The following is a 27,081-nucleotide window of genomic DNA, read 5'->3' on the forward strand; positions in this document are numbered from 1 at the left end:
GTAGACATCCGGAAAACACCAAGAGACCCATGAATAATGTAAAAAAAAATAGAGAAAATATAGTAAATGAAGCCGTTCTTTAGATTTCAGTAAAAATAATATAATTTTTTCGGTCGGAAGGAACAATTTACAGTATGGTATGCTTGAGGAAAGACCCTCATGTCGAGATTGCAGTGCAGTGAAAAATGAATTTCGTAACGTGACGTTTTGTATTTCCGTATCTAAAGTCGTTTTACGAAGACAGAGGTTTGATCATTTAAAAAAAATCTGAGACAGGAAGTATTAACTATTATTCAACAAATGAAATATGAACGGTTTGTACACATTTTTGATGACTGATTTAAGCGATATCAGAAGAAATGTACTGAGTTAAGCGATGACTGTATTGAGAAAACTAACATGCATTATTTAAAAGCACGTAACGTCAAGGACTTTCGTTTTAGTGATTCGGGTAGGGTTGTGTCTTTTTTGGTATCTGATAAAAAATAACTACATGTAATTGGTTTTTGTATAAAATTTGAATATGTATTAAATAAAACATTAATTATTAAGAATTATTGCTGCATATAAATATTTGCTAGTAATTAACAATGTTGTTCATGAACTTTGATTTACGGATAACCCTCGTTTGAACTTTGAAGCTGAGTTTGAATATCTAGTATCTTACTTTTCTGTGTTGTGTTGCCAGAAACAATAGCTTTTCATAATATGTGTATCTCGATTCTACATGCCCAATTTCTCCACAATAATAATATTATTAATATTTAAAAAAAATACAATTATTGCAATGTGAAAAAATAGCTGTCGTGTACAATTTCACCCGAACGTACATATTATGATGCTTTCAGTAAGAAATTATATATACATGTATGTGTGTTCTGTACTTTCAAAATTCTTGGTAGCGTTGATGATTTTTTTTCTGTGGAATCACAATAAGGTCTTAAGATGTTTTTCATCAATTACACAATCTGGCGATGAACAATTATTAAAGATTTAAATACTTAAAAGGGAAAAGTTTCTTTCAGAGGACGATAAAATATTCGCTTAACATTAAACAAACCTCTCTTTTTTATAGTTTTCAAAAAAAATTTACAAGCCACCTTCAATGTTTAATTGTCTGAGGAATATGCATTTGAATAAAATAAATCAAAAATCATGCTTTTTACCAAGTGATCAATAGAGTTCTTATAACATAACGCCAGTTTGATTTGGCAAGGCTTATAATATCAATAATCATGGAAAGAAATCCATGTCCAACAAAACAATGCAAGTCTTACGACTAAATATACATGTACAGGGATAAAAAAGACTATAATAAGGAATTCAAATGTTAAGATAAAGGATAATATGATCAGTGTTCCAATAGTTATTATGTCACACTTTAACCTTGACCTTACCATTTGAACAGTTGGAACCAGGGCTTTCATTTATATACTTCACATGTAAATTTATTGTTATCAAGACATTTCAGCTGCTTTTATTTTTTTTTTCCTTGACCTAAGAGTTTGACCAATATTTCTAAAACAAATTTAACCTTATTCCTAATATTTGAACAGTTTGAACAACGGCTTTCATATTTTATTTTTCATATTGTATTCTTTGTAAGATCTTCCTTTGGATACCAAAACGTTTGACTTATTGACCTTAACCTTTAAAGTGTGACATGCATGTCAGAGGATTCAACCCTTGCTGTAGCTGCCAATAGGTTGCATCTGTGTTTTACAAGCATATCTTGTTTAATCATGAATTTGTTATCCTTGATGTTTCTTTTTTTGTTTTAGTCAAGAATTTTACAAGTTAATGTTAACTATACATTTTATTTTATTTCCATACAAAGTTAAGAGTTTCACACATCAATCTATATAAAAGTTTATTACAAAGAAAAAAGAATAGATAAGTTAGTAAATTTATAGACATATTTTTGTACCTTATACATATTTAATGAAGCAGTCGCTGTGGTGGATGCTGTAAAATGATATTTTACCATCTTAAAAAAACTCACAAATGAACACGAGGTCCATGCGCCACAGCGTTCGTCTAAGTAGATTTGGATCTGCTGTTCTTCATCAGCTTTTCACCATTTTGGCCCCATCTTACCTCTAAGGGCCATGATTTCAACAATATATAATCTACATAAAAGTTTAAGGCTTGTAAATTGATTTTCATCATTTCTGACCAGGTAGTTCTTCGGAAATTCGAGAAAAAGAATTATTCAAATTATATCAATGTTATTCTTTGTTTTACTAGACTAGTCCCTGTTTTTATCACATGACCAATAATTTTTACAATTAAAAAATCTACAATACCCTAGAATGTTTTTACATACATTTATTTTTCAGTTTTACGAGTAAAACTCCGTGCTCCGTGCATGTGAGCTCAAAATCAAAGACACACAGGCTAATATTTCTAGTCTATATCCAGGAGAAAAAATCAGATAATTGAATTAACGTTTTCCGGTTTCGGTCCATCCTCCCAGTTTTCCATTGAATGAAGAGTCTGTCAAGTTTACACTTTGTTTTCTTTAATCAAGTATGCTTGAAATCCAAGCTGGAGTGAGTTGGCTATTATTTCAAGGAATTTCATTGTTTAAATGAGAATGGACGACTTATTACTACAACATGCGATGGTAGACAAACACAATCACGACAATAACTGAGTTACTAAATAACTACCATCGCAAATGAATGAAGAGAAAGACAAGCAATAATAAATTTTGGAAATGTATTTGTGAATCGCATAAGCTACTGGGTATGCTACATTGCATCAAAGTCCCAGAACCTCATTAATTCACTCGTATTGATAAAGTGGCGACCCTCAAATCGATGTAATGGGCAACTAACTTTGCTTCCTATCTTGACGCTTTTTCCCGGAATAAAATGCTCTTCCATATCAATTGTTATGTATTGCTCATTTTCATTCATGCAGCTAAAACCTCTTTCAAATTCCACTCTCCTGTGAAAAGTTGTAGCAATTTTCTTCAGTATCTTTTCAACTGATCCTTGGATATCTCGAGTTATTTCCACGGAAGTGTGAGATTCGTCGTTTGGAATGTATACTTGTAGCTGAATTGATGTTTCTGTCACAGCAATTGCAATGATGTTTTCATTGTATGAAAAAAAGGCAGCATTTTTGTACAAACAGGATGTACTTTTATTTTTTAACGCAATCCAACCCTCTAAATTTAGGCATGCAACGACAAGACGAAAGTATAAAAAGTAGGGAAGGTACTTGAAATGGAAAAGAAGAATCGATGTTTTTTCATGGGTTTCGCCTATCATATTTAGAATGCTTTTGTCAAATGTTTTCCTGTTCATGCATGGTATATAGTGATAATTCTCTCCTTTTGCTATTAAACCGAGTCTTTGCATGAAGTTCAAAATAATGTCCAAGTTATTCAAGAGATATGGAGAACTCTGATCAATGTTCTTTTTTCCAGAACTTTGTGTTTCGTCTCTCACGTAATAAACAGTTATATCTGACTTGTGGGAAGCTTGATTCTCCCGAACAGTGAAATTTGCGGTAGCATTTTTGTTTTCTTTACGTTTAAATATTTCCATTAATACTTCTTTCCGTAGACAACCAGTATTGTAGTAATCATCCCAATCTAGCCATGTAGCTTCAATTCCTTTCAAATGAAGTTTATCAGTGATGATGCCTTTGAAGACATTCACAAACCACTGTACATCAATAATTATCCATTTCTCTAATCCATCTTCGTTAAAGTACAAAACCTTCCCTGCATCATGATAATAACGCAACATATCTTTCCTTTCATTATTTTCTTTATTATCTTCTGTATTCTTTGAAACTATGTCTGACAAGTCCAACATTTTTCTCTCGGCTTTTCTTTGATTAATTTCAATTTCAAAAAAGGCCCAGCCTTTTGGAATCTCCTCTCTCCACCGCTTTTGAGATGCAATCTCTACAATACGTTTTTCTAAAGCCTCCAGAGGTGTGATGGGAAACTGTGTGAAGAAGCAGCTATCCTTGTCCACATACTGTAGTAAGTTGGAATTCTTTGGGAAGTTTTGTTGTAAGCGTTCAACAAATTCCTCTTCACTCTGAAATATGATTCATTTGAGATATTATTTGAAACATAAATGCCCATGATCAATTTGAATTTTTTTCATATATCCCTCTGTGTTAGAACATAATTAAAAATTCCTCCGTCTAAGTTTGATTTTGGGGGCAAATATTGGTTATTAGCGAATAAAGTTCTTTTGAAAAGAACGAAAGGAATGGGAATGTCCTGGAAATATGCACGCGCATATCTACACATTGTTTCCTAAATATCTGCAAAGTTTGATGAAATTATGTAGAGCGGTTTAAGAGAAGTTGCACTAAAAAACTGGACTGACGGACTGACTGACACTGTGACTGACTGACGGACGAACGGGTCGAGAACATTATACCTCTAGCAACTTGCTGCGTGGGGTATAATAAGTTGATCACGAACCTTTCTAAATTGCCACGGCTATAGCTCACCTATATTATTAAAAACGAAATTTCCTATTTTATTGGAAGTATATCTATTTTAACAGATGCATAAAAAGTGTTATTTATAAATAGTTTTTCCTTTATTTAAAATTGGTTTCAAAGAGTTCACATCAATTGAAATACTACCATTTTAAGCAAAAATGTACGAAGTAAGATTTTTTTTCATTTTAAAGTATAATGCCACCTTTTTAAGTCAAACTTTTGTCCATATTTTGTATTTTTATATTTTGTTTGTTTGTGAGCAGTTGAAAAAAAAAAGAGTTTATCAACATTTATCAATATTTATTTCAAAGAAAACAACACTTGTAGTGTCCGTAACCTGTGAAAATGAGGTTATTATCAGCTTGTAAAAAGCAAAGTTCTAATGTGACTTTCACAAAACCGTTTATGTTTCAGATCCTTTAGACACTCTTCTTTTTAGAAAAAAAAATTTGGGGGGCAACTTAAAAACATTAATTTTTTACCCCTAAGTGCAACCTAGCTGTTCCCTATATTGTGTTTCACCCGTAACACCAGAGCGAACCCGAAGCGGACCCCGGGTTTGCTTCCCGGATTCGCTCGGGGTCCGCTTCGGGTTCGCGTTCAGGAATTTTGTGACCGCTCTGGGTGCGCTTTGGGTGCGCTCCGGGTTCGCTCTGCGTTTGCTCGGGGTCAGCTCTGGGTCTGCTAGAGCGAACCTGGCGTTTGCTTTCTGGGACCGCTTTACGCAGTCATGCATTCATGAAGCGGACCCGGCTTTAATCTCGCCGCCACTTAGCCCCACCACTTGTATATTCCGATATAGTAATGGGATTGTGAATCGATTATTGTTGTTTATGCGGCGATCGATGCATGAACACTGTACATGTAAACAGTGACATTATGGAGAACCGATAATTTTTCTAAAATTCAACTGTATATTTGACGGAGATTTACATGTATATTTGATTTCCCTGATTTCTCCGATCTCAGAATTTCGATACCGAGAAACTCAAGGTTATTTAACAGCGGGTTATTAGGCTTTTATTTTTCTTTAGTTATAACGTGGAAACAAAAACAGAAGAGGAAGAAAAAGGTGTGGAATTGATTTTCAATGTATCGAATGGTTTACAAGTGAGACTGACGTTAGCATCTAAACAAAATTCCTTTCAAATTCATTTGTAATATACTTTAAAATTATATTTGTTATTCGTTTTGTTTTCGTAGCTTAGATCTTTGCCAAACAAGTGAATTATGATATGGCATCTACCGGGGCGGATCCAGCCATTTTTGAAAGGGGGGGGGGTCCAGGGTTGTGTCCTTCTGACCTCCCCCACTCCATATACACTTTCAAGCAGAGATTCACAGACGTGTATGGACATATTTACGGTTTTGGGAAATAATATATAGTTTACGTCACTTCCTTCTTTGATTAATTGATTGATTGTATATTGTTTAATGTCCCTCGTGAGAATTTTTCACTCATATTGGGACGTCACCGTATGCCGGTGAAGGGCTTTAAATTTAGACCTATACATGTACTCGGCACTCAGGGCCATTGAGCAGTGAGGGTTCTTTATCTTGCCAGCGCCTAACGTGACACGGGACCTACGTTTTAAGGTCATATCCGAAAGACCCGTGACTTTCAGTTTTAGTGCCGAGCGTTTGGCAAAGGAACAGTCACTACTTTTGTTTACGTCTTAGGTATGACGCGGCGCCGCGAACGAGAATCGTACCCGGGCATCCCGATCACAAAGCGAACGCTCTACCACTGGGCTACCGTGACCTGTTCTTCTTTCTTTGAAAAGGGACCCCCAGTCCGAAAAAAAAAAAAAAGAATACATTTTAAAGACTACGGAAGCCTTCAAATTGAATAGATTTGCAGCATTTCAGAAGAGTACAAAGAAAGTTCTGTTAGAGTTTAAAAAAACTTTTTTTGGGGTGGGGTGCGGGTTGGGTTTGACACAAAGTGTTACATGTTAGTTCCTTCAAAAGATATGATCAAAAAACGGTACATATATAGCCAACACAGCCAAAGATCGCGGGAATCTAATATCAAATTAAACCTTGCATAATACATATCATATATAAGATATATAAAACTTTTATAAGTAGAACATTTTTACCATTCTCTAATAAAAAAGGAATAGTGAAGGTGAATGAAAGAAACTAAAATGAGTGAGAATCTATCTATTCAATACATGAGTAAGACGTAGAAATATGTATTCTCTGATAACATGTTTTTCCTCTCTCTCTCTCTCCACTTGGCCAAAAATAACGGGGAGGGTCCAACCCCCGGACCACCCCCCCCCCCCCTCTGGATCCGCCAATGATCTATAAATTACATTAACCTTTTTTACACGTGATATATTTAGATTTCATTTATAGTAGTTACACATTAAAAGTACGTACATGTAATAAATATTTACCGGACATTTTAAAAAACAAATTAAGTAAAATTATATCAGATCTTTTTCATGCTCAGAATTAAATAGGGAGTATGATTTTAATCAGAATGAAAAAAAAAATAAATGACAAATATTACTAAGAATATAATAATATACCCCCCCATTCACACACACACATTAATGAAATTAAAAATTATCTTTAAAAAATATTTCTAAATATTTTATTCTAAATAATTATTTATAAATAAATACAGGAAACTTCAAGACCGAGAGAGAGAGAGAGAGAGAGAGAGAGAGAGGTCTGAACTGTATTAACTCTCATCATTAGACTAGATTTCAATAATAAAGCCTGATAACTTTTTCTTAAATTTCTATGAGTCGTCCTCCCAATCTAGTACTGAAATTGTTTTCTATAAGCTGCTTCAGATATTTTTTTTCAAAAATATAAAGGAAGATTTACATGTTTACATGTTACCCAAATTATTTACCCATGGCCAGTAAATACTGGTATAAAGAAGTAAAGAAAATAAATACGTAAATATACAGGTATAATTCTACGTGGGAGATTAAAATAATATAATTTATTAATTGCTTTAAAACACGAGAGAATAAATATATAAAGAAGAAAGTGCGGTATGAGCAGAAATCCGCCCAGTCCCAAATTCTAATTAAATTGTTCTTGAAACATGTCTTGGGTGAACACTTACTAAGTAATTTTAATTTTTGTTATTATCTCAAACCATTTCTCTAAGAGAGCTCTTTTTTAAATAAAGGTAGTTTTCGTAAGAAAATAACGCAATGACGTTATGACGTCGACTTGACGTTATCGGAGTTTGAACGTTTTATTCCCGATACAGCGAAAAAGAAGAATAAATTTTGAACTGAAAAAAGCTATAGCTTACTCTTCCTTTGTAAGCTATTTTTAAAGTGTGGAGAGAGTTTAATCTAAAATATTTATCTTTACTGGAAATTTTGTTTGTCATTCATGACTTTGCTAGTTTTTCCCAGAAAACAATTCATCAAGAAAGTCAATGGAACATAATTTTTAGCTTGAAGTCCATTATTCCAATTTTTTGATCACGATTAAGTCTTAAAATTCTGAATGAACGATATATCTCTCTTTTATTCATTTTTTTTTTTGTTTTTTATTTTGTGTGTATACATTGAAGTTTGTAAATAGAAAATAAACACGAGGACATACATTACACATGTATGAACTAACTGCATACGATATTGTTCGTGCATTATTATGATGGTTTTTCTGATAAAGACGGCTATCTTAATTTGAAGTGTGTTGATACCATGTATAAAAATTAACAAAACACAATTTTCAGTTTCGGCTTTTACTTTTTGAGAATACATATGCATACATGAACATACTTTTTTTTTTCAACTTAAATAACAAACCAAAAAAAAGAACATCAGGATATGCAAAAAACATTCAAAGGAGCTACGATTCTTTTTTTTTTTTTGGTTTTTGGTAGTAATAAGCATTGAAAATTTCCCTTTTGACAAGTTAATTGCTGGAAATCATTAATTCACCTTTACGATAGGATTTTCAGCATTATTAAATCATGGTTAGTACCCCTTCCCTCCGAACCCGACTTCCACCTTTTCTTGGATCAAATGTGATGCACATTCCTTAATTGCAGACTGATCTGCCATCATGTTTTATAAATGCAAATATATCTAACCTTGGTATTTTTAATGAATTGCGTTCAATGTTTATTTCAGATCTTTATTATGCTCCGAAATTCTTATAGTTGCTGTACACCTTGCGACTATCTGAATTTCGGAGCGAAAAAGAATTTGATTTAAACAAGAATTGCTCTTCGTGGCATCTGGTAACGTTTTCATATGAGTGAAAAATTCCCGAAAGGTAAAACATCGATACATTGTTAATAATTATGTTCCACTGACATAATAATGCTTTAAAATGCGGGATATAGATTCTTTCAGATTTATACAGGCACGTACATGTAGCAACCGGGGGGGGGGGGGCACTTTTATTTACAAACATTACTTTTAATATAATTGAAAATGTTTATTGAAAAGCTGTTCGGCCCCAACCTTTTACTACGGTAAAGTGATGTAAGGGAAATTTAAAATTGGTACTGAAGGAACTAGGCACCTGAAAGAAAAATTGACCGTTATCCCCCACCTCTCATGAAATAGGAATTTCGAGTTTTGGCATTTTTTTTTTTTGACTTGTCAACTTTTCCAGGTGAGTAAAATCTTGCCCCCCCCCCCTCCCTCCTGTTTTCAAAAACGATGCTACGTACGTGTCTGTTATATAAATGTTACACGTGTATATCTCTTTTTGTATATATAATTAGTTGATTGAGAATGTAAAATCGAACTAAATTTTAAAGCTAAATATGGCGTATTTGAGCTTAAAAAATTACAAGATTAAGTGTAGATTAAGATGATATTTTTGCTATCTACGTTCAAATTGATTTTTTTTAACGAATTTGAACTTAAATATCCCCAAGTTTCTGGGGGTTAAAATGACTTTAAAACTGTGTCTGATATTATTTATCCAAGCTGGAAATAAATACATAATGTATAAAGGTTATTGTTTTAAATCTGTGATAATGAGTATCTATGAAACGCGGTTGATTTAAATTGTGTAATCTACAGGAATTCCAATATTTATATAAGGTAACAAACCAAATACAAAGATCTGTTTAATTTTATTTAGTCTGCATGCTGTTTATGGCTTGAAAGCAAGGATTTTCGTGATTAAACGAATATACAAGTACTTTGTGAACATAGCATTTAAATTTTTAGATAACTTTTTTGCACAACATTCGTTTACAAGGAATATATATACTTAAAAATATACCTTTACAAGATGATGATGAAAACTTACAAATGGATACGGATTAATGAGAACAAAGTTTGTTAAATGTTTATTTTTTTTTAATAACAAAGGGAACTATATGTCTGAAATGAGTTGTACAGCTCTTCCCCAGATACAAAAATATTGGATGAAATTTCGGACTGATCAGGAGTGACAATTCCGGTATATCTATAATTGCCGCCACACTGATTTTTTTTTCTTTGCAATATGCCCCCCTATTTTTTTTTTTTTTTACAATAACTGTTTCAACGATCCCCTCTCATCCAAATTGCCACCCCCACCACAGTTTTTGTGTTTGAATTTTCTTTTTAACTTATATGTCGATCCCAACTCCGTCGTCTATTGACGTTTCAGGTTCTCTGACAGATAATTAACGACAGTCATTTTTAGTTCATCTAGTAATCTTTATTAATTAAAAATAATACCAAGTGAAGAATATGCATTTTTTGTTAATTCATCTTGGAATATAAACATCTCTAAAAATATAGACTGCTGCATTCAAAAGTTTATCTAGAGGCGCAATAAGCAACAAGCAACAAATATAGAGCGTAAAATTAAACATTGATCAACGTTTTCAGAGTATCTTTTTTTCATATTAACCATCTGACTGTAGGAAAGATATATTTTAAAATTTATCCGTAACGTACATATAAATGTGTGATTATATAAGAATGCAACAATATATTGCCTCAGAATATTGATTAATTTGAACAGATTTTGCAATGGATTATATTTTATATTATAAGTGTTTTGAATAAAAAAAAAATAAATCATAAGAAAATCAAACGGGATCTATTGTGACGTCATCTTTGTTATTATTACGTAATTTATTCACATCTGTTGACGGTAGCTTTATGAACTTTCTCAGTTTCTTAAATAAAATTATAACTTTGGCATAAAATACAAACCCGTTTTATTCTTCTGTGCTAATACGATTAATCAATTGATTTTTTTTTAATCTAGCGTTTTCATTGGTGCTTGATCCTTATTGGAAATGTTTGTCAGATCACAGGGGCTTGTCACGAAATATTTATCTTCTTTTAATAAAGTTACCCCTACAAAAAAAAAATACATTTTTATAGTGGTTTTTGTAGTATTATTATAGTAGGGGTAACTTTATTAAAAGAAGATAAATATTTCGTGACAAGCCCCTGTGGTCAGATGCAAGTTAGGCTTACACATCGCAGGACCCATCGTCATCTGTCTTATTATTCTTTCGTATTTTCAAGTTTGTTATGCAAGTTATGCTATTTTTCTTGACAAATAGACTTACACGAAAAATAAATTATTAATTTATTAACATTTAGTATGGATTATGGTCAAATAATATAACCTAAATAAGAATACACCTCTCAATGAACTTTCAATCCGCCACCTGAAATAGTACTGTAAAGTCAAAATAAACAAACTGCACATTCTTCGAGTAAAATCTTATCCCTGTTTTCATCCGTCTTTCATCAAAATGTTTTGAAATATACGTGTTTTTTTTTTTTGCTCGAGGGGTGTGCACTACCTAATTTTAGAAATATCTGTCGAAAATAGTGGAAAAACTAGCAATATCCGGGAAAAAAAACGGATCTTTAAACGTGGTCTATACGTCTAAATGACAGAGTGTGGAAATTTTGCTTCGCATATTCTAAAACTACCAATCATCTAGTACATGCACATAGATTTAAAATTTTGGCAAACCTGTATATTATATTGCGAAAAATACTGGGCCTCCGTATAATAACTAACGTACTTAATTCTTTAAAATACAATCCGGAGAATTTAACTGAATAAATTTAAAATAATATCGATTATCATAATATATTCACACTGTACATTAACACCATTTGCTTGTATGTGCACTGTTTGGATTTATATTGAATTAAATCAACACGTTCGAGCTTTTATCCCAATCAACAGATCAATATGCTATTTTGATTGGTTGACGCGCTGATTGGTTACATGTAACGCTAGTACTGATTGACAGTTTTGATAAGAAATACCAACGCGCGTTCGCTCCTTGGGACCGCTGCTGAATTTTGGATCGTTCAGGGTCTGCTTCGTGTTCGCTTTTGGTGCGCTCCGGGTTCGCTCAGGATGAGCCCTAGCGGACCCTGATCGAACTCGATGCAGATCAAGAGAGCATACCCGGGGTGTGCTTCAGTTAGGTTGTGTGCGATCGGTACTGTACATATATCGGAAAAAGCACTTTTTAATGAATTGTCATAATTTAATTTTACGACTGAAACGAATTTTAGGTCAAAGTGGTGTATTACAGGCCGATTTCAATCTTGCTCAGTGTGAAATTAGATGCTTTGGAGTCAGTGGAGTAGAAAGTTTATTTAAAAAAATAAAGCACTACTATGAAAAAATTAAATTTAAATATTTTTCAGTGTATCTTTTGAACATGTTTTGAAAATTTTTCAAAAAATATTTTCTATTTTTTTTTTTTTTTTACCAAAATATGAAATATTTATAATTTTTACCACATTTTATAGAAAAAAAAATACAAAATGATTAAACAAATTAATTTCACTGCTAACATTTATATGTTTTGTCATTTGCTTAGATTTTTCCGAGGACGTTTTAATATTTCTTAATTCAACATTTAGTTGTCCCCCGCTTTTGCGAAAGCGAGGGGACATTAAATCTCATTCGTCCGTCCGTCTTTCCGTCTGTCAGTCTGTCAGTCTGTCCGTCACAAAAACTTTAACCTTGCCCATAACTGTTGATTTAGTAGAGCTATGACTTTCATATTTCACATGTGTATATCTTGTGACAAGACCTTTCTTTGGGTACCACCAAATTTGACCTTTTGACCTTGACCTTGGAGTTTGACCCATTTTTACACAGAAATTTCAAACTTTTACTTTGGCCATAACTTTTGAATGGAAGGTACTAGGACTTTCATATTTCACAAATGTATTGTTTGTGGCAAGACCTTTCATTGGATACCAACAATCTTGATATTTGACCTTGACCTTGGAGATTTACGTACTTAAGAAAAAACGTAAACCTTGACCATAAGTTATGAACTGTGAGGACTGAAGCTTTCGTACTTCACATATTTTATTCTTGTTAGAAGGCCTTTTATTGGAACCAAGAAGTTTTACCCTTTGACCTTGACCTTGGAGTTTTATCTACTTTTTAAAAACTTTAACCTTGGTCACAACTTTTAAACAGTAGATACTAGGACTTTTATATTTCACATATGTATTCCCTGTTGCAAGACTTTTCATTGGATACCAACAACTTTGACCTTTTGACCTTGACCTTGGAGATTTACATACTTATGTAAAAACTTTAACCTTGACCATAACTTTTGAACGGTAAGGGCTAAGGCTTTCGTACTTCATATATGTAATCTTTTTGAGAAGACTTTTCATTGGGTACCAACAACTTTTACCATTTGACCTTGACATTGGAGTTTTAACTACTTTAACTTTGGTCACAACTTTTGAACGGTAGATACTAGGACTTTTATATTTCACATATGTATTCCTTGTTGCAAGACATGTCATTGGATACCAACAACCTTGACCTTTTGACCTTGACCTTGGAGATTTACATGCTTATGTAAAAACTTTAACTTTGACCACAACTTTTGAACGGTAAGGGCTAGGGCTTTCATACTTCACATATGCAATCCTTGTGAGAAAACCTTTCATCACAACTTTGACTTTTTGATCTTGACCTTCTTTTAAAAAACGTTAGCTTTGGCCATAACTTTTTAACGCTCAAGATAAGGGTTTTCATCCTTCAAAAAATTCAACTTCAATGATAATTTCTAAGAAATGACATATGTTAGGATGTTCATATTAGACACAATATGTCAAAAAAAAAAATAACATCTCACCAACAAAGACACCGAAAGCGGGGGACCACAATTCTTTGAATTTGCTTGTTATATATACTTTTATCGTATTCTTAAAACATTTTTTTTTTAGAAGTTGTAAGTTAAAACTTGAGAGTTTGAAGGGGTAGCCATGCTACTGGAGCATTTGCCCAACAAAATTAGAAGTACATAGCCTATCATGAATAATGAAAACAGCAAAGATCTGGAATATTACAAAAACACAACCACACATTTATATGCCATTTTTCTCAATAACAGTGGTCTTTTTATTCAGGTTCGTTTTCGAATAGGCCGTTTTATTTCGTCTCCTAGTAGGAGACTAGAAAGCAAATTTCTCCAAAAATCAAAAACAGAATCCTTTATCCACTGCGTAATCTATTAGATTGGATAAGGAAATGATCTTGCTTTAAACTTGACCACCAACCTTAAAACATGATGTCTGATTAAGGTAGGGACGAAAGGAGAAAAAAAATGCACAATAATTGACCACTTTGACATTTCATCTGCAAAAATTATGAAGAGCAATTATAACATGGGCGCTAGATATGAAACTCTACTTAAGCTTGCATACACACTTCACAGGGTATGGATATATCAAGATAATAAAATAAAAGTCGATATGAATATACAATGTATCAAAAGCTTTAAAGATTACAACTTTTACATAAAGTACAATTTGCAATTTATGGTTTTGGATGCTATTGTAACTTAAGTGATGTTATACCACGTCTCAAAAGGAAATGTTCAGCGAAAGAGAACACTGTGGGCGTATGGTTTTGATCAATGAGAGAGAGAGAGAGAGAGAGAGAGAGAGAGAAAGAGAGAGAGAGTAACAAAACCTTGTAATTAGTTTTCTCCCAGTGCGTTGCGACAATGAGAACTATTGGTCGATTTATCATTTTCTTTTCCCTTCCACAAAAAGTATGAATAGACTTTATCCAAAATTCAAAGTAGTCTGAAAAAAAAAATTCAATAAATTATAATAATTATTCATAAATTATCATTATATTATCACATTAAGACAATCACATGGTGATGTAATCGATATGAAAGGTCAGCAAATCTGCGACTCAAAAACAGACGATCTTATCACTGCTCCAAGCGGCAAAAGTTGATTTTCAAATATTTTCAAAGATTTTAACCATATACTTTTTTGAGCCACATATATACACTGGAACAGTTGACATAGAAGTAAAGATAAAGAAATTAAGAATATTTTGGAATATTTGTCTTCTTAAAGAGAAACTTCTGAAAAATGTATATGCTTCTTTGTTTAGATTGATAGAACCATCTCCTAGCACTAGAACTAATTACCCAAGGATGTTTAACTCCAATTGGTAGACGGCTCAATGTTTGATATAATAATTCCAACAGTTTAAGAAAACGAAGTACTCGAAGTACGTTAATGGATAAATAATATTTTTTGAAAACTTTCCTTTGCCCGTGAATGTGGTTCACAATGTTCAGGCTTAAATCAAAGAAACATCAAATACTAAAACAAGAGGCCCAGGGGCCACAGCGCTCACCTGAGCACATCGGGCTTGAATTTAACACCCCCCCAGGCGTTCATCATTTGAACAAACTAGAATCTACACTATCTGAGGATGATTCCATATAAATAACACTAATCACAGCTTTGAAGTGCTTGAAAAGAAGATTTTAAAAGGTTTCCCGATATATCCCTATGTAAAACTTGGGTGGGCCATTTTGGCCCCACCCTAGCCCCAGGGGTCATGATTTGAACAAACTTGAATCTACACTACCTGAGGATGATTCCGCAGGAATTTCATCTTTCCTGGCCCAGTAGTTCTGGAAAAGAAGATTTTTAAAGATATTTTCCTATATATTCCTATGTAAAACTTGGGTCGGTCATTTTGGCCCCACCCTAGCCCCGGGGGTCATCATTTGAACAAACTTGAATCTACACTACCTGAGGATGATTCCACATGAGTTTCGTCTTTCCTGGCCTAGTGGTTCTGGAGAAGAAGATTTTTAAAGATTTTTCCTATATATATTCCTATGTGAAACTTGGGTCGGCCATTTTGGCCCCACCCTAGCCCATGGGGTCATCATTTGAACAAATTTGAATCTACACTACCTGAGGATGATTCCACATGAGTTTCACCTTTCCTGGTTTAGTGGTTTAGTGGTTCTGGAGAAAAAGATTTTTAAAGATTTTTCCTATATATATTCCTATGTGAAATTGGGTCGGCCATTTTGGCCCCACCCTAGCCCAGGGGGTCATCATTAGAACAAATTTGAATCTACACTACCTGAGGATGATTCCACATGAGTTTCATCTTTCCTGGCCCAGTGGTTCTTGAGGAGAAGATTTTTAAAGATTTTTCCTATATATTCCTATGTAAAACTTGGGTCGGTCATTTTGGCCCCACCCTTGCCCCAGGGGTCATCATTTGAACAAACTTGAATCTACACTACCTGAGGATGATTCCACATGAGTTTCACCTTTCCTGGCCCAGTGGTTCTTGAGAAGAAGATTTTTAAAGATTTTTCCTATATATTCCTATGTAAAACTTGGGTCGGCCATTTTGGCCCCACCCTTGCCCCGGGGGTCATCATTTGAACAAACTTGAATCTTCACTACCCAAAGATGATTCCACATAAGTTTCACCTTTCCTGGCCTAGTGGTTCTTGAGAAGAAGATTTTTTAAAAATGCCATTAATTTTCTCTAATTCATAATTATCTCCCCTTGGAAAAGGGCGTGGCCCTTCATTTGAACAAACGTGGTTCACCTTCACCCAAGGATACTTTGTGCTAAGTTTGGTTGAAATTGGCCCAGTGGTTCTTGAGAAGAAGATAAAAATGTGAAAAGTTTACGACAACGACGACAACAACGACAACGACGACAGACAACGGACAAATTTTGATCGGAAAAGCTCACTTGAGCCTTCGGCTCAGGTGAGCTAAAAAACATTCTACTGACGCTTGACTAACGATGTTATATAGCAAAAGATCACCTAAATGAGCTTTGATTCTTTCGATTTAATTTGATGCTTGAATTACCATGTAACGTAACTTTAAACATTTTTAAAAAATTGAGCCTTACTATCTTTTTAATAAACCATTGGTGTAAAATTTAAAATTAATGTGTTAAATGAAATCAAGGACAGATGATATAAACGAAAATGGATGCCTGGAATGGCATATATTTTTGACCTAATTTCATTTTGAAAGTGATGCAAATAATAGATTTCTTGAATATAAAGAAATTTCAAAACTTCTATGATGTTAAAAGTCTGATTTTTTTTAAACCATCCCTAAAAATCTATCCAAATATATTTCACTTCTTATCCCATTTTAGTAAAAATTTGAATAAAAAAATAAACCAGAAGTCTCTGTGAGACTGTACATGTAGCTCTACTGGGTTGTACTTATAAAAAGGAAAGAAAATAGGAGAATTTGGGACTAAAAAATGTTCAATAGCAATAATTAAAAATGATCCTCGATTAAGTCTTTTTTGTTGCAAGATTGCAATTTGACTGCAACTGTAGTAGAAGCTTTAGATAAAATTTTACACAATTTTCAATTTCAGTTACCATGGCAACATCATCAGACTTAAACTGTAGGAAGAGAAGCAAATTGAAAGTATTTCACAGATATTTCTATTTTTAGTAACCACGGCAACACCTTTCATTGAAATCAATAAACGCAGAATTGGTTATCTAAGTGTAGTCTACTAGTGTTGTATTGAAATCATAAAATAAAAATTGTAAAAAAAAAAAAAAAAGCAATTTGAATGATTTCAACTAGGTATCTAAGTGTAGTGTACTAGTGTTATATTGAAATCAGACCAAAATTGTAAAAACGTAGCATTTTGAATGATTTTCACAGAAATTTCTATTTTTAGTAACCATGACAACACAGTTAATCGAAATAAAAAACCGATAAATAGAATTATGTATCTTAGTGTAGTGTACTTGTGTGCCAAGTTATATTGAAATCAAACCAAAAACTGTAAGAAGAATAGCATTTTGAATGTTTTTATAGAATTTCTATTTTTAGTAATTACAGCAAAACCATTCATCGAAATGAAAAATCTATACACAGAATTATGTATCTTAGTGCAGTCTACCTTTGATGCGAGTTATATTGAAATCAGACCAAAACTGTAGGAGCAGTAGCATTTTGAAAAAATTGTTTACTCACAGACAAACCGATTGACGACAGACGCATTACTATCGCATAAGCTCTTCTGGTCTATGACAAGTAGAGCTAAAAGCTATGCGTTGAAACCTATTCATATAACTCATAAAAACATGATTTATGTTATTTTCAAATTTTTTTTTACGAAAGTTTGTATCATCTGTCTTTAATATTAATTTTTTATTCCAGAAAAATAGTTATCTAACTTTACTAAAAAGTTGACGAGTGACATACCTTAAAAGAGAACACTTTGATTTATTTAGCAACCTATAATTAACTATATTGAGCTATAGTTATCTATAGTGATTTTTTAATAGGTATAGCTTATTGGACGATTCGTACATGTGGTACATTGTACAATGATTATGAATTAAGATGATGAAAGAAAGGGCTTCCTTGAGTCATTTGTTAGGTAAAACGCACAATATTTTTTCTTCACCTCCGTAGGTCCATTCTGAGAAAAGACTCCCATTTTGATCACACACATTGCCATCTGTTTTTTCGTTCAGGTCCTTTGAGGCATCTACTACTACTATGTAAAAGGCTCTTCCGGTGAGGTAAATCTGGTGACATGCGTAATAGACACACTGACCTCCAAAATCAAAGAACGTCAAAGTTTTTGAAGGTCTCTCCTCAAAACTGTACTTTGTAGTCCGGGATGTAGCTGCCAATGATTAAGATAACAATATAGTACAATTAAATCAGTCAACTCATTTACAATATCATTTTCTTTTAAGACAAGATAGAACAGAACCCCATTGGGGTGTCTATAAAAATATTATTTAATAGTTGATCATTTAATGTTTGCTGATATTGTAATTAAAAATCAATATTAATTTTTCGTTATGAGATGCATAAATATAACAGAAAGGATACAAAATATGCAAAGTTTCATATTTTTGTTTTTCTAGAGCAAATTTTAAACAAATTTCAGCACATTTAGTTTTAGAAATCACTTAGTACAAGTTTTTCTACGTGCTTAAAAATATGGATAGGCAAGGTTGTGTTTTATGGTTCCTGAAGTTTAAAAAAAAATAAACAAACAGAAGTGATGAAAAATGTTCCTTGGTTCTAAATCTAACAAGTATCATTTAAAGTTCATGATTTCAAATCATTACAGTCTAAAGTTTTCAGTCTACAGTCTAAAGTGTGTCTTGGTTTTAATGTTGGTCTGTTGTAACCATGCCTTGTTCCTCGTGAATGCAAAAGTTATTAGAATGTTTTATTAATTTTAATACGTATATATGCGATACATATATACTAGACACTATTTCATTCAGCAAATCAAAGCATGTGTGCATCAAAATAGATTCTTTTACATTTTACCTTTTAGTGATTGATTTTCATCAATAATTTCTTCATGGACATCCAAGACTTCCGTTGATTTCACGTTCATTATTTCCTCCTCACTACACCTTAGCAGACGTTTAAGTAGCGTGGTTTTCCCCGCCCCAGCACATCCTACAATCATCCCCCGGGCGTGGTGGACTGTCTGTGTTCCTCTCTTAGCGTACTCCACATACCGCTCTCTGGCCTCCTGTTCCCAAAATAATACCTCTCTTGGGACTTCCACTGCAAAATTATGAAAAAAAAATTACAATCTTGTTTAACTTTACTTAAAACATAAATTACTGCAATATTTTTCACAAAAATCAAGGGCTAAGTTTTAATGAATAATTCTCTACTTTATTATATACATGTACATGCACCGGGTATGTTCTAGATCAATAAACTAACGGACAAGGTAGGGTAATGGCGAAATCTGATCCCTTTTTTGATCTAAAATTCATAACAGTTCTAAAATTGTGATAGTTTATAGTTAATAAATTAAATTATTATAGAGTCTATCTATAGTCCCTATATAATCTATACAAACGCTTACAGTTCATAACACTACATATTCACCGGATTTTAGGCCGTATTCACCGGAGGGTCAATGCGCGTGCAATGGCATTGTGTCGTCACAATCAAAACGTTGAACAACGTGGTAAACATGCAATGGTTGCAACGGCCGCAGCGAGCTACGTATATGAGCAGGAAAACAGTTATTCAAACCTATTTCAGGATTATTTCTTAAGAAATGCACGTCTTACACATAGCGAAACTCGGAAAGAAAAACACAGAAGTTACAAAAAGTAATCTGGAGATTTTTTTTTATTTTCAACAATGGAAGATCGCAAATGAAAATGGTGTCGTCAAATAGTCTTCAATGTCTTATCCATTCAAATCCCGTCTATATAATAAAATAATAATGGACTCTTTTGGTGTTGAATATGGTTTGTTATTCACCAGAAAAATATCCATATTGACCTCGGCTTCCCCTCGGTCAATGTAAATATTTTTCTGGTGAATAAAACCATATTCAACGTTTGTTATTCACCAGAAAAATATCCATATTGACCTCGGCTTCGCATCGGTCAATATAAATATTTTTTTCTGGTGAATAACAAACCATATTCAACACCAAAAGAGTCAATAATTGTATAATAATACTTGCTTTGAAACTAACACTTATTTGTTTTCAAAGCTTACATGAACGCTACAAGAGGAGGATGCAGAAGTGGGTTTTTTTCCCGAATTTCCCGAATTCTGGTAGATTTCTATTATGTTTGGTATGCTTTTCTCTTCGGAAAACATAGAACACAAGCTTGCCTATCTGAGATTTTTACACATACTCACAGCGTTCACAAATACTATCATGGACATTTTCATCTGAAATTGTGCAGTGGCTGATGATATTCATCTGTAGTTTGTCAATAAGAGCATTTATCATTTTCTCTGGTCTGTACGGTATATACAGACATCTTTCTCTTTCACTTCTCTCATACTCCCAGGATCTGCAGTATTCTAAAATGACGTCGCTCGAAGCCTCAGACAAGAAAAACTCCAGATCATTATCCTCCATTAAACACGCGGTGACGAATGTATACATGACTTTATGTCTTATGTCTTCTGATGCAAAGGTTGTTAAACCTGCCTCCGTATTAACACATCCATAGGAACATTTGACAATGTAACAGCAACAGAATGAACAAGTTGTGGAAAATATTTCTTTCTGATATTCTCCAGAAGCCTTTGAAAGGGGTAATCTTTGTCTTTTTTAGTGTAATTTTTCATAAACAGAAGGCAGTACAAAACACATCTGACATTATCTGGAAAGCTATGGTATCCACCTAGAACGTTTTGGTAAAAGTGTGATTGTGAAACAAACAAATTACAATGTCATTAGACTGGGATAAATTGAGGATATATCGCATTTTTATTTCCAAGTACATTCTTTAAGTTAATAATTTAGATTTATTTAAAAGCTTTATTCCATTTACATGTGGACATAAACACGTAAAAAAGATACTGTTTTCTTGTACAGGTATCTAATCAACTGATACATTGTAGACAAAATCAACATAGGAAGAAGATAATAGTATATTGAAAAATATCTTACGAACGTAGACTGTGAAAAAAAGAAGTCAATATGTTATCTATCATAAAACGCTTGTTACGAATATTAACGATATGATCAGTTGAATATCATAATATGATACTTATATCTCAGAATCTGTGGGAGAAACTATTGTTAAATTATATAGTCGTCGACGATATGTCGTGATGTAAAATACAACATTAACTATTTTTGTCTTTTCAATTAAAGCTCTGATTCATATGAAAATACAAAATATGTACGAGGGGTGATCAAAAAGTTCGCAAACTAATTGAATAACTTCCATAAAAGAAACAATATTTGGTTTCAGTGTTGATTATATTTTAAATTAGTCCTCTCCAATTTTGATGCACATCAGCAAACGTTCTGCGCATGCGCGAATCACGTGATATTGGCAGTCACGTGACGTACGTTCTGTCACAAAATACAGAATGAGTTTTATATCTCTTTCCATGTAAGTTAATTTTTATTACAAGAACAGTAAATTTGTCAGAAATGGTCAAATATCGGCAACAGAATGGATGGATAAGAATATCCTTTCCAAAAATAAGCATTGCGACAATTAAAACACAAATCTTCTGTCTCGGGAGAGACGTTTTTTTCAAAGTGGATAGAGAATGGTTGACTATTTTTTATCAAATCTAATATGTTTAAAATCTAAATGAAACGATATCTTAGGTATTTAATAAATACATTATTGTTCAAATATTCAACTATTTTTTAAAGTGTAAATTAAAGGTCTTTTTTTTTTTTTTTTAGAAATTTGCTTAATTAAAAACACATATCTTTTCGAATTTATATAGTAGCATGACAAGTATCATTTTTAACCATCTGCCTTACTTCACTTAAACGATCAATCCTAACATTGATTGAATTAATAGGAAGGCATTAATAAACTGTGTACTAATTATTATATGCTACGGTAAAGGGGTTCTAAGATATACAATAAATTGTACAGTCGTATATTGAACAAGTACGACTGAGACAACCATTTTTCGTCACAAGTGACATACACAGTGACGTCATTTTCACATTGTGACGTCACAAACTAGGAGCAAAACTTTATTCGGTATGTGCTATTTATAGAACCTATGTATGGTTATGTGTGTACCAAATTTCATTCTAATCTGAATTGTGGTTTTGTAGATATAGAGATAGTTCGCGAACTTTTTGTTCACCCCTCGTATGCTTGTCAAATATTTTGAAATAACAATTGAGGTTTGGAATAAGTATTCCTGTAAAATTATATCTCTTACCTAGTTTTCTATAAGCTTTGTTGTTAATGATATAAATATCGGTATGTGGATAACGGCCTATGCAGGATCTGGCGAACTCAGATCTCCAAAATCTGTAATTCCATGTTACTTGTGCAATCTTCTGTGATTCTCCCCTGCTACATGTATGTACTAGCTCACCAGCCTCTTGATGCTCCAAAAGAAACTGTTTCCTCTCATCCATCCCTTGTCTTGAAATGCTTTCAGGTATGTTAACTACAAATATGGAAACACATGCCAAAATTTAAATAAAATTCATTTTTGAGTTAATACATGCATGTCACAGGCAATTCTTATTCAGTAATGATGCAATGTCATACATCATTAACCACATAGCCTTACTTATGCAAAAACAATTTCATAGTCATTTTTTAAATCATCATATTTCATTTCTTAGATATTATACTTTGCCTTAACATCTTTATTGACGTTATGTTCAAATTCCTTGAAATTGTTAATGTTGAAAATCATTAATCTTCGAAAGAGTTACAAAAATACTATTAAAAAAGTAAGCATTTCAAGTCATACGTAGACCAGTGTAAATGCATGTTCATCTTATTAACAGAACTGAGTCTTGGTTCAGGTTTGTTTAACAAGTACTAACTTGAGTTTGACATTTCTTTCTTTTAAGATCAAGATCTAGCAAACGAAAAGTTCTTACTGATTTTTTCAAAGGTAGATAAGACAAAGAAACATATTCTAAACCGTCATTTTCAATGAAAATCTAGGAAAACTAATTATGGATATTGGAGATTTTTTTACTATCAGAAAAAGGGAATTTATCAGGATTTCTCAAAAAATGGTAATTTGTATGTTCTTTGCCTCTACGTTAAAATTCTATTAAATTGAAGATAGGTATCATGATAACTTTTTACATCATTTTACATTGAATGCCATAAAGATACTTTATTTTCTATATAATATTATTAGACCCATATAGGACGGGAAAAAGGAAGTTGAAATCAAATTTTGACATAAAAATGGATATACATGTAGCCCCAAAAGTTTGTCTAGAGTCATTTATCTTGGCTAAAATGAGAAGAATATGACTTACCAAGTACAGTTAAGGTGTGCAATGGATATATCGACAAAATTTATTTATTAAAAATGTATTTAGATTTTTTGTTATATATATATATATATATATATATATATATATATATATATATATATATATATATATATATATATATATATATATATATATATATATATATATATATGATAACCTGCATGAAAAGTTATATATTTAAATCATTTTCAAGATTTCATCAGGATCGCAAAACTTTTTAGATACTTAATACTTCGACAGTTGATTTGTAAAAGCTAAATGTGATCCATTGAGTGTATGCCCTTGCACTAGATTGATAAGTAAGACTCTCATATAACCTCCAATGTACGTGCATACAAATATAAGGCAGTATCAATTAAATACGAAAAATACAGAAAATATATGATACAATCTTTAAAAAAAGACACTGAATTAAAATAAATGGCTTATGAAATATTTTTAAATGGTATTTTACTTAATTTTAGAGAACAGTTTTTGTTGAGAAAATATTACATGATCGCATACAAACTGTATCACATTTTACGAAATGACGTCACATCGACAAGTGGAATGAGATCAGTGACTTGTTTATACATGTAACTTGTTATGTGGGGTTAAACAACGATACAGCATGCTGTAGTAAGTTTTGAAGTTTTGATGTATTTTGATTGCAAATCACCTTATTTTATGGTATTTTAAAAAATTTTTGGTTTTGCATTATGTCACAGTTAGTTTTTTTTCCGTACAGATTTGGGTCCATCCCCTTTTCGTAGTCTTCACTGTGCTGCAGTAAGAGAGTGTTTTATATTCGCAAAATATTTCAAATATATTGACTATACACAATTATCAAGTGGCAGCTATTTTTTCGAAAAAAAGAAAACTTCAAGTCCCAACTCCAACACCCAAAATAGAAAACCCATTCTAGAGCTTACGTATTTGAAATATTTTATGGTGTATAGCTTTGTCCTCCATTGTGACACTGGTGAGGATGTCCATTTGTACACGGAATATCATTATTGATTCAACTTTTGGACTGATACAAATTGCACACTTCTCTCCAGGTTTTCGTTCATACCCTTGTGATCTCACGTACTTTTTTGTTGTTTCAAAACTAGGGTAATAATTATTAAAATCACTACGCAGAAAAGAATATTGTACAAATACATATAAAATCTCATCAGCAGCATCCTCAATAATATGCAAACCATCCTGGTCAGCATCAAGGAATTCGTTACATTTAAGACTTTCCAGAATGTTTTGAACTTCAACATTCGTTAATGGATTTTCTCCTTCGTTCATTTTGTCCCGTATCGTATTCAGAACTTTCATCCAGTTTTCGTCAGTGAAATCAGGAGCACCAGTGTCTGATAACATAAAACAAGCTAGCACGCACAGCTCATCATCTGGCATGCTCTCAAATTTCTCTGAAAAGTACAATACATAATTCATAAGGCCTTTAACTTTTTTTCAAGTGCTTGTCATTTGTTTAAATAAAAAAAATTTCTCATTCTAGCCAAGAAATTATATAAAAAAGATAAACAATAGTTTATTTGATACTCTGATACATGTAAGAGACATAACGTTAAATGACATACATGAATGTGTTTATTCAGTTATAGATGTGGCAAAGTTGAAATGTCATTTTTGTCCAATTTTGCATCGCAAGCATACTATAATTGTTTGTATTTTACTTATAAAATAGATTTCTTTTCAAAATCCATTTATAGGTTCATGCAACATTTTTATATAAGTGAGCAGTTGGATTAAATATTTCAACTAATCAGTTATATTCAACAAAATTATTAATGCCATCAACTCATAACAATCCCTTGCGCCCCTGAGGACACACATTTAACAGTTTTGGAAAAGGCACCCTTGTTCTTCATGAATGTTTGATCGAAATCAATGAGAAAAGAGGTAGAGCCACTTTGGGCCTTATTTGGCCCGGAGAATTTCTGAAAATTCAAAACCGCTCAGTTTAGGTTGCAAATGCAGTATTTAACAGTTGGACTGTTGGTGACCACGTATCTATTTATTATGATGTAATTTCACATCTAGTCAATGCATTATAACGTCATAAAATGCGTCATTTTCCTCATATCCTTTAAATTCCTTTGAAAATGACCTATTATAAAGTTGCAGCGTTTTTTCAATATTTCACATAGAGCACAACCTCTGATCAAAAATATGCCAATACATAATAAAAGGCCTATATCTGAAGATCACAAAACATGTTTTAATTTTTGGATCGTGGGCTGTGCTCATATTTTAATTCTTTGCTGAAGGTAGTCAAATAAGCCTATTTTCTGCAAATACAAGAACATTGCAATTTCTAAAAGCCTGTTTTCAAATATTTGGATTCTCAAAACGAAATTTCATTATAGAACATGAAAGCACCAAGTGTCTACTTTATTTTGATATATGAAATCGGAAAGAGGGTGATAGTTAATTAATTGATATAAGGACAGGGCCATTTTATGCATAAGATGGATCTTGCTCTTTGAAAGCATTACTTTATATCATATTCAATTTAATATTATTAGAACCTCCTATACGGTACCCCTGGCCCAAGGGCCTTGAGATGAACGGTTTTGGAAGAAAGACTCTTGCGTATCATCAAAAGATATATTCAATTATTAAATTTAAAACCTAGGTGCCGAGAAGATTATTTTCAAATATTTAATGCATTTTAACAGCATAAATAATAGCCTAGCTAGGACTACGCCCTATAAAACCAGACCTCCTGAAATTCACAATATGGATCAGGGCACGCGCCCTCATCATAACTAGATGTGTACTTAGTATATTCAATTAGTATATTTGATACCAGGAGAAGAGGAAAAGAATTGATATTTATGCATTATCACTACATAACCAATTGAGTCCCGCCCTTACACCAGAACCCCTGACACTTATGCACTGAAATTCACAAATTGAAAGAGGATCCCTCGTTTAGTATAGCTATGTTTGTAATTAATTTGTTCGATTTAATGAGCAGACGAGATGGCATTGAAGAATTTCACTAAATTATCAATAGAGCCTCGACGAAACTCTAGAAATCCTGACCCTGAGCCCACAAAAATCATAATTTTGAAACAGGCATCGTTGCTCGTTTTCATTATGTATGTAGGTTCTTTTGTTCAGTACCCAGGAGGAGAATAAAACTTTTAAGGTTTTTAATGATATACAACATGTAGTTTTCCCCAATTTTGATTGAAACTCGATGTTTATAACAATCGTGCCAATAATTTGAATGATTGATGTACAGGAGTTTAGAAAATTTCGAATATGGCATAAATTTTTATGGTTTTGGACCCACCCCTCAAGCTAGAGAATAGGGAGTGGGGACCGCGGTATTTGTATTTTTGTCCTCCTTACCATAAATGCTATTTTCCAAAATTGGTTGAAATTCGTAAAACAGTTTCAAAGAAGAAGCAAAAACTATTGATGTGTTAACAGACAATGAACACTGCACGACGATAACATATTGCAATAAGTCACCACATTGAAGTTATTTAAATTCAATTAATTTTGATCAATGAAAAATTGTTAAAGGGCGCTGTAAAACTGATTATAATTCAA

At 32.7% G+C, this 27,081-nt stretch overlaps 1 protein-coding gene across 1 annotated transcript; it reads right to left on the reverse strand.

The window, feature by feature from the left end:
- Positions 1-2,651: 2,651 nt before the first annotated feature.
- Positions 2,652-24,508, reverse strand: LOC134244763 (uncharacterized). The gene is made up of 7 exons (XM_062727006.1): positions 24,432-24,508; positions 22,431-22,664; positions 20,415-20,908; positions 19,062-19,307; positions 18,175-18,399; positions 14,410-14,525; positions 2,652-4,061 (listed from the first exon to the last, which is right to left on the reverse strand). The coding sequence occupies exons 3-7, from the start codon at positions 20,665-20,667 to the stop codon at positions 2,754-2,756; spliced, it is 2,148 nt and encodes a 715-aa protein (XP_062582990.1). The 5' UTR covers positions 20,668-20,908; positions 22,431-22,664; positions 24,432-24,508; the 3' UTR covers positions 2,652-2,753.
- Positions 24,509-27,081: the final 2,573 nt, after the last annotated feature.

This window comes from Saccostrea cucullata, unplaced genomic scaffold (genome assembly GCF_032062105.1).
Source record: "Saccostrea cucullata isolate Sc308-1 unplaced genomic scaffold, CSIRO_AGI_Scuc_v1 ctg8619, whole genome shotgun sequence".
NCBI classification, from domain to species: Eukaryota; Metazoa; Mollusca; class Bivalvia; order Ostreida; family Ostreidae; genus Saccostrea; species Saccostrea cuccullata.

Excerpts from the sequence above, each read along its gene's own strand:
- LOC134244763 (XM_062727006.1), bottom strand. The coding sequence starts at position 20,667 with ATGTATACATTCGTCACCGCGTGTTTAATGGAGGATAATGATCTGGAG. Across the intron at positions 19,308-20,414 it reads TGATAGTATTTGTGAACGCT|TGGAAGTCCCAAGAGAGGTA; the intron begins GTGAGTATGTGT and ends ATAATTTTGCAG. Across the intron at positions 18,400-19,061 it reads TGAAAATCAATCACTAAAAG|CTACATCCCGGACTACAAAG; the intron begins GTAAAATGTAAA and ends AATCATTGGCAG.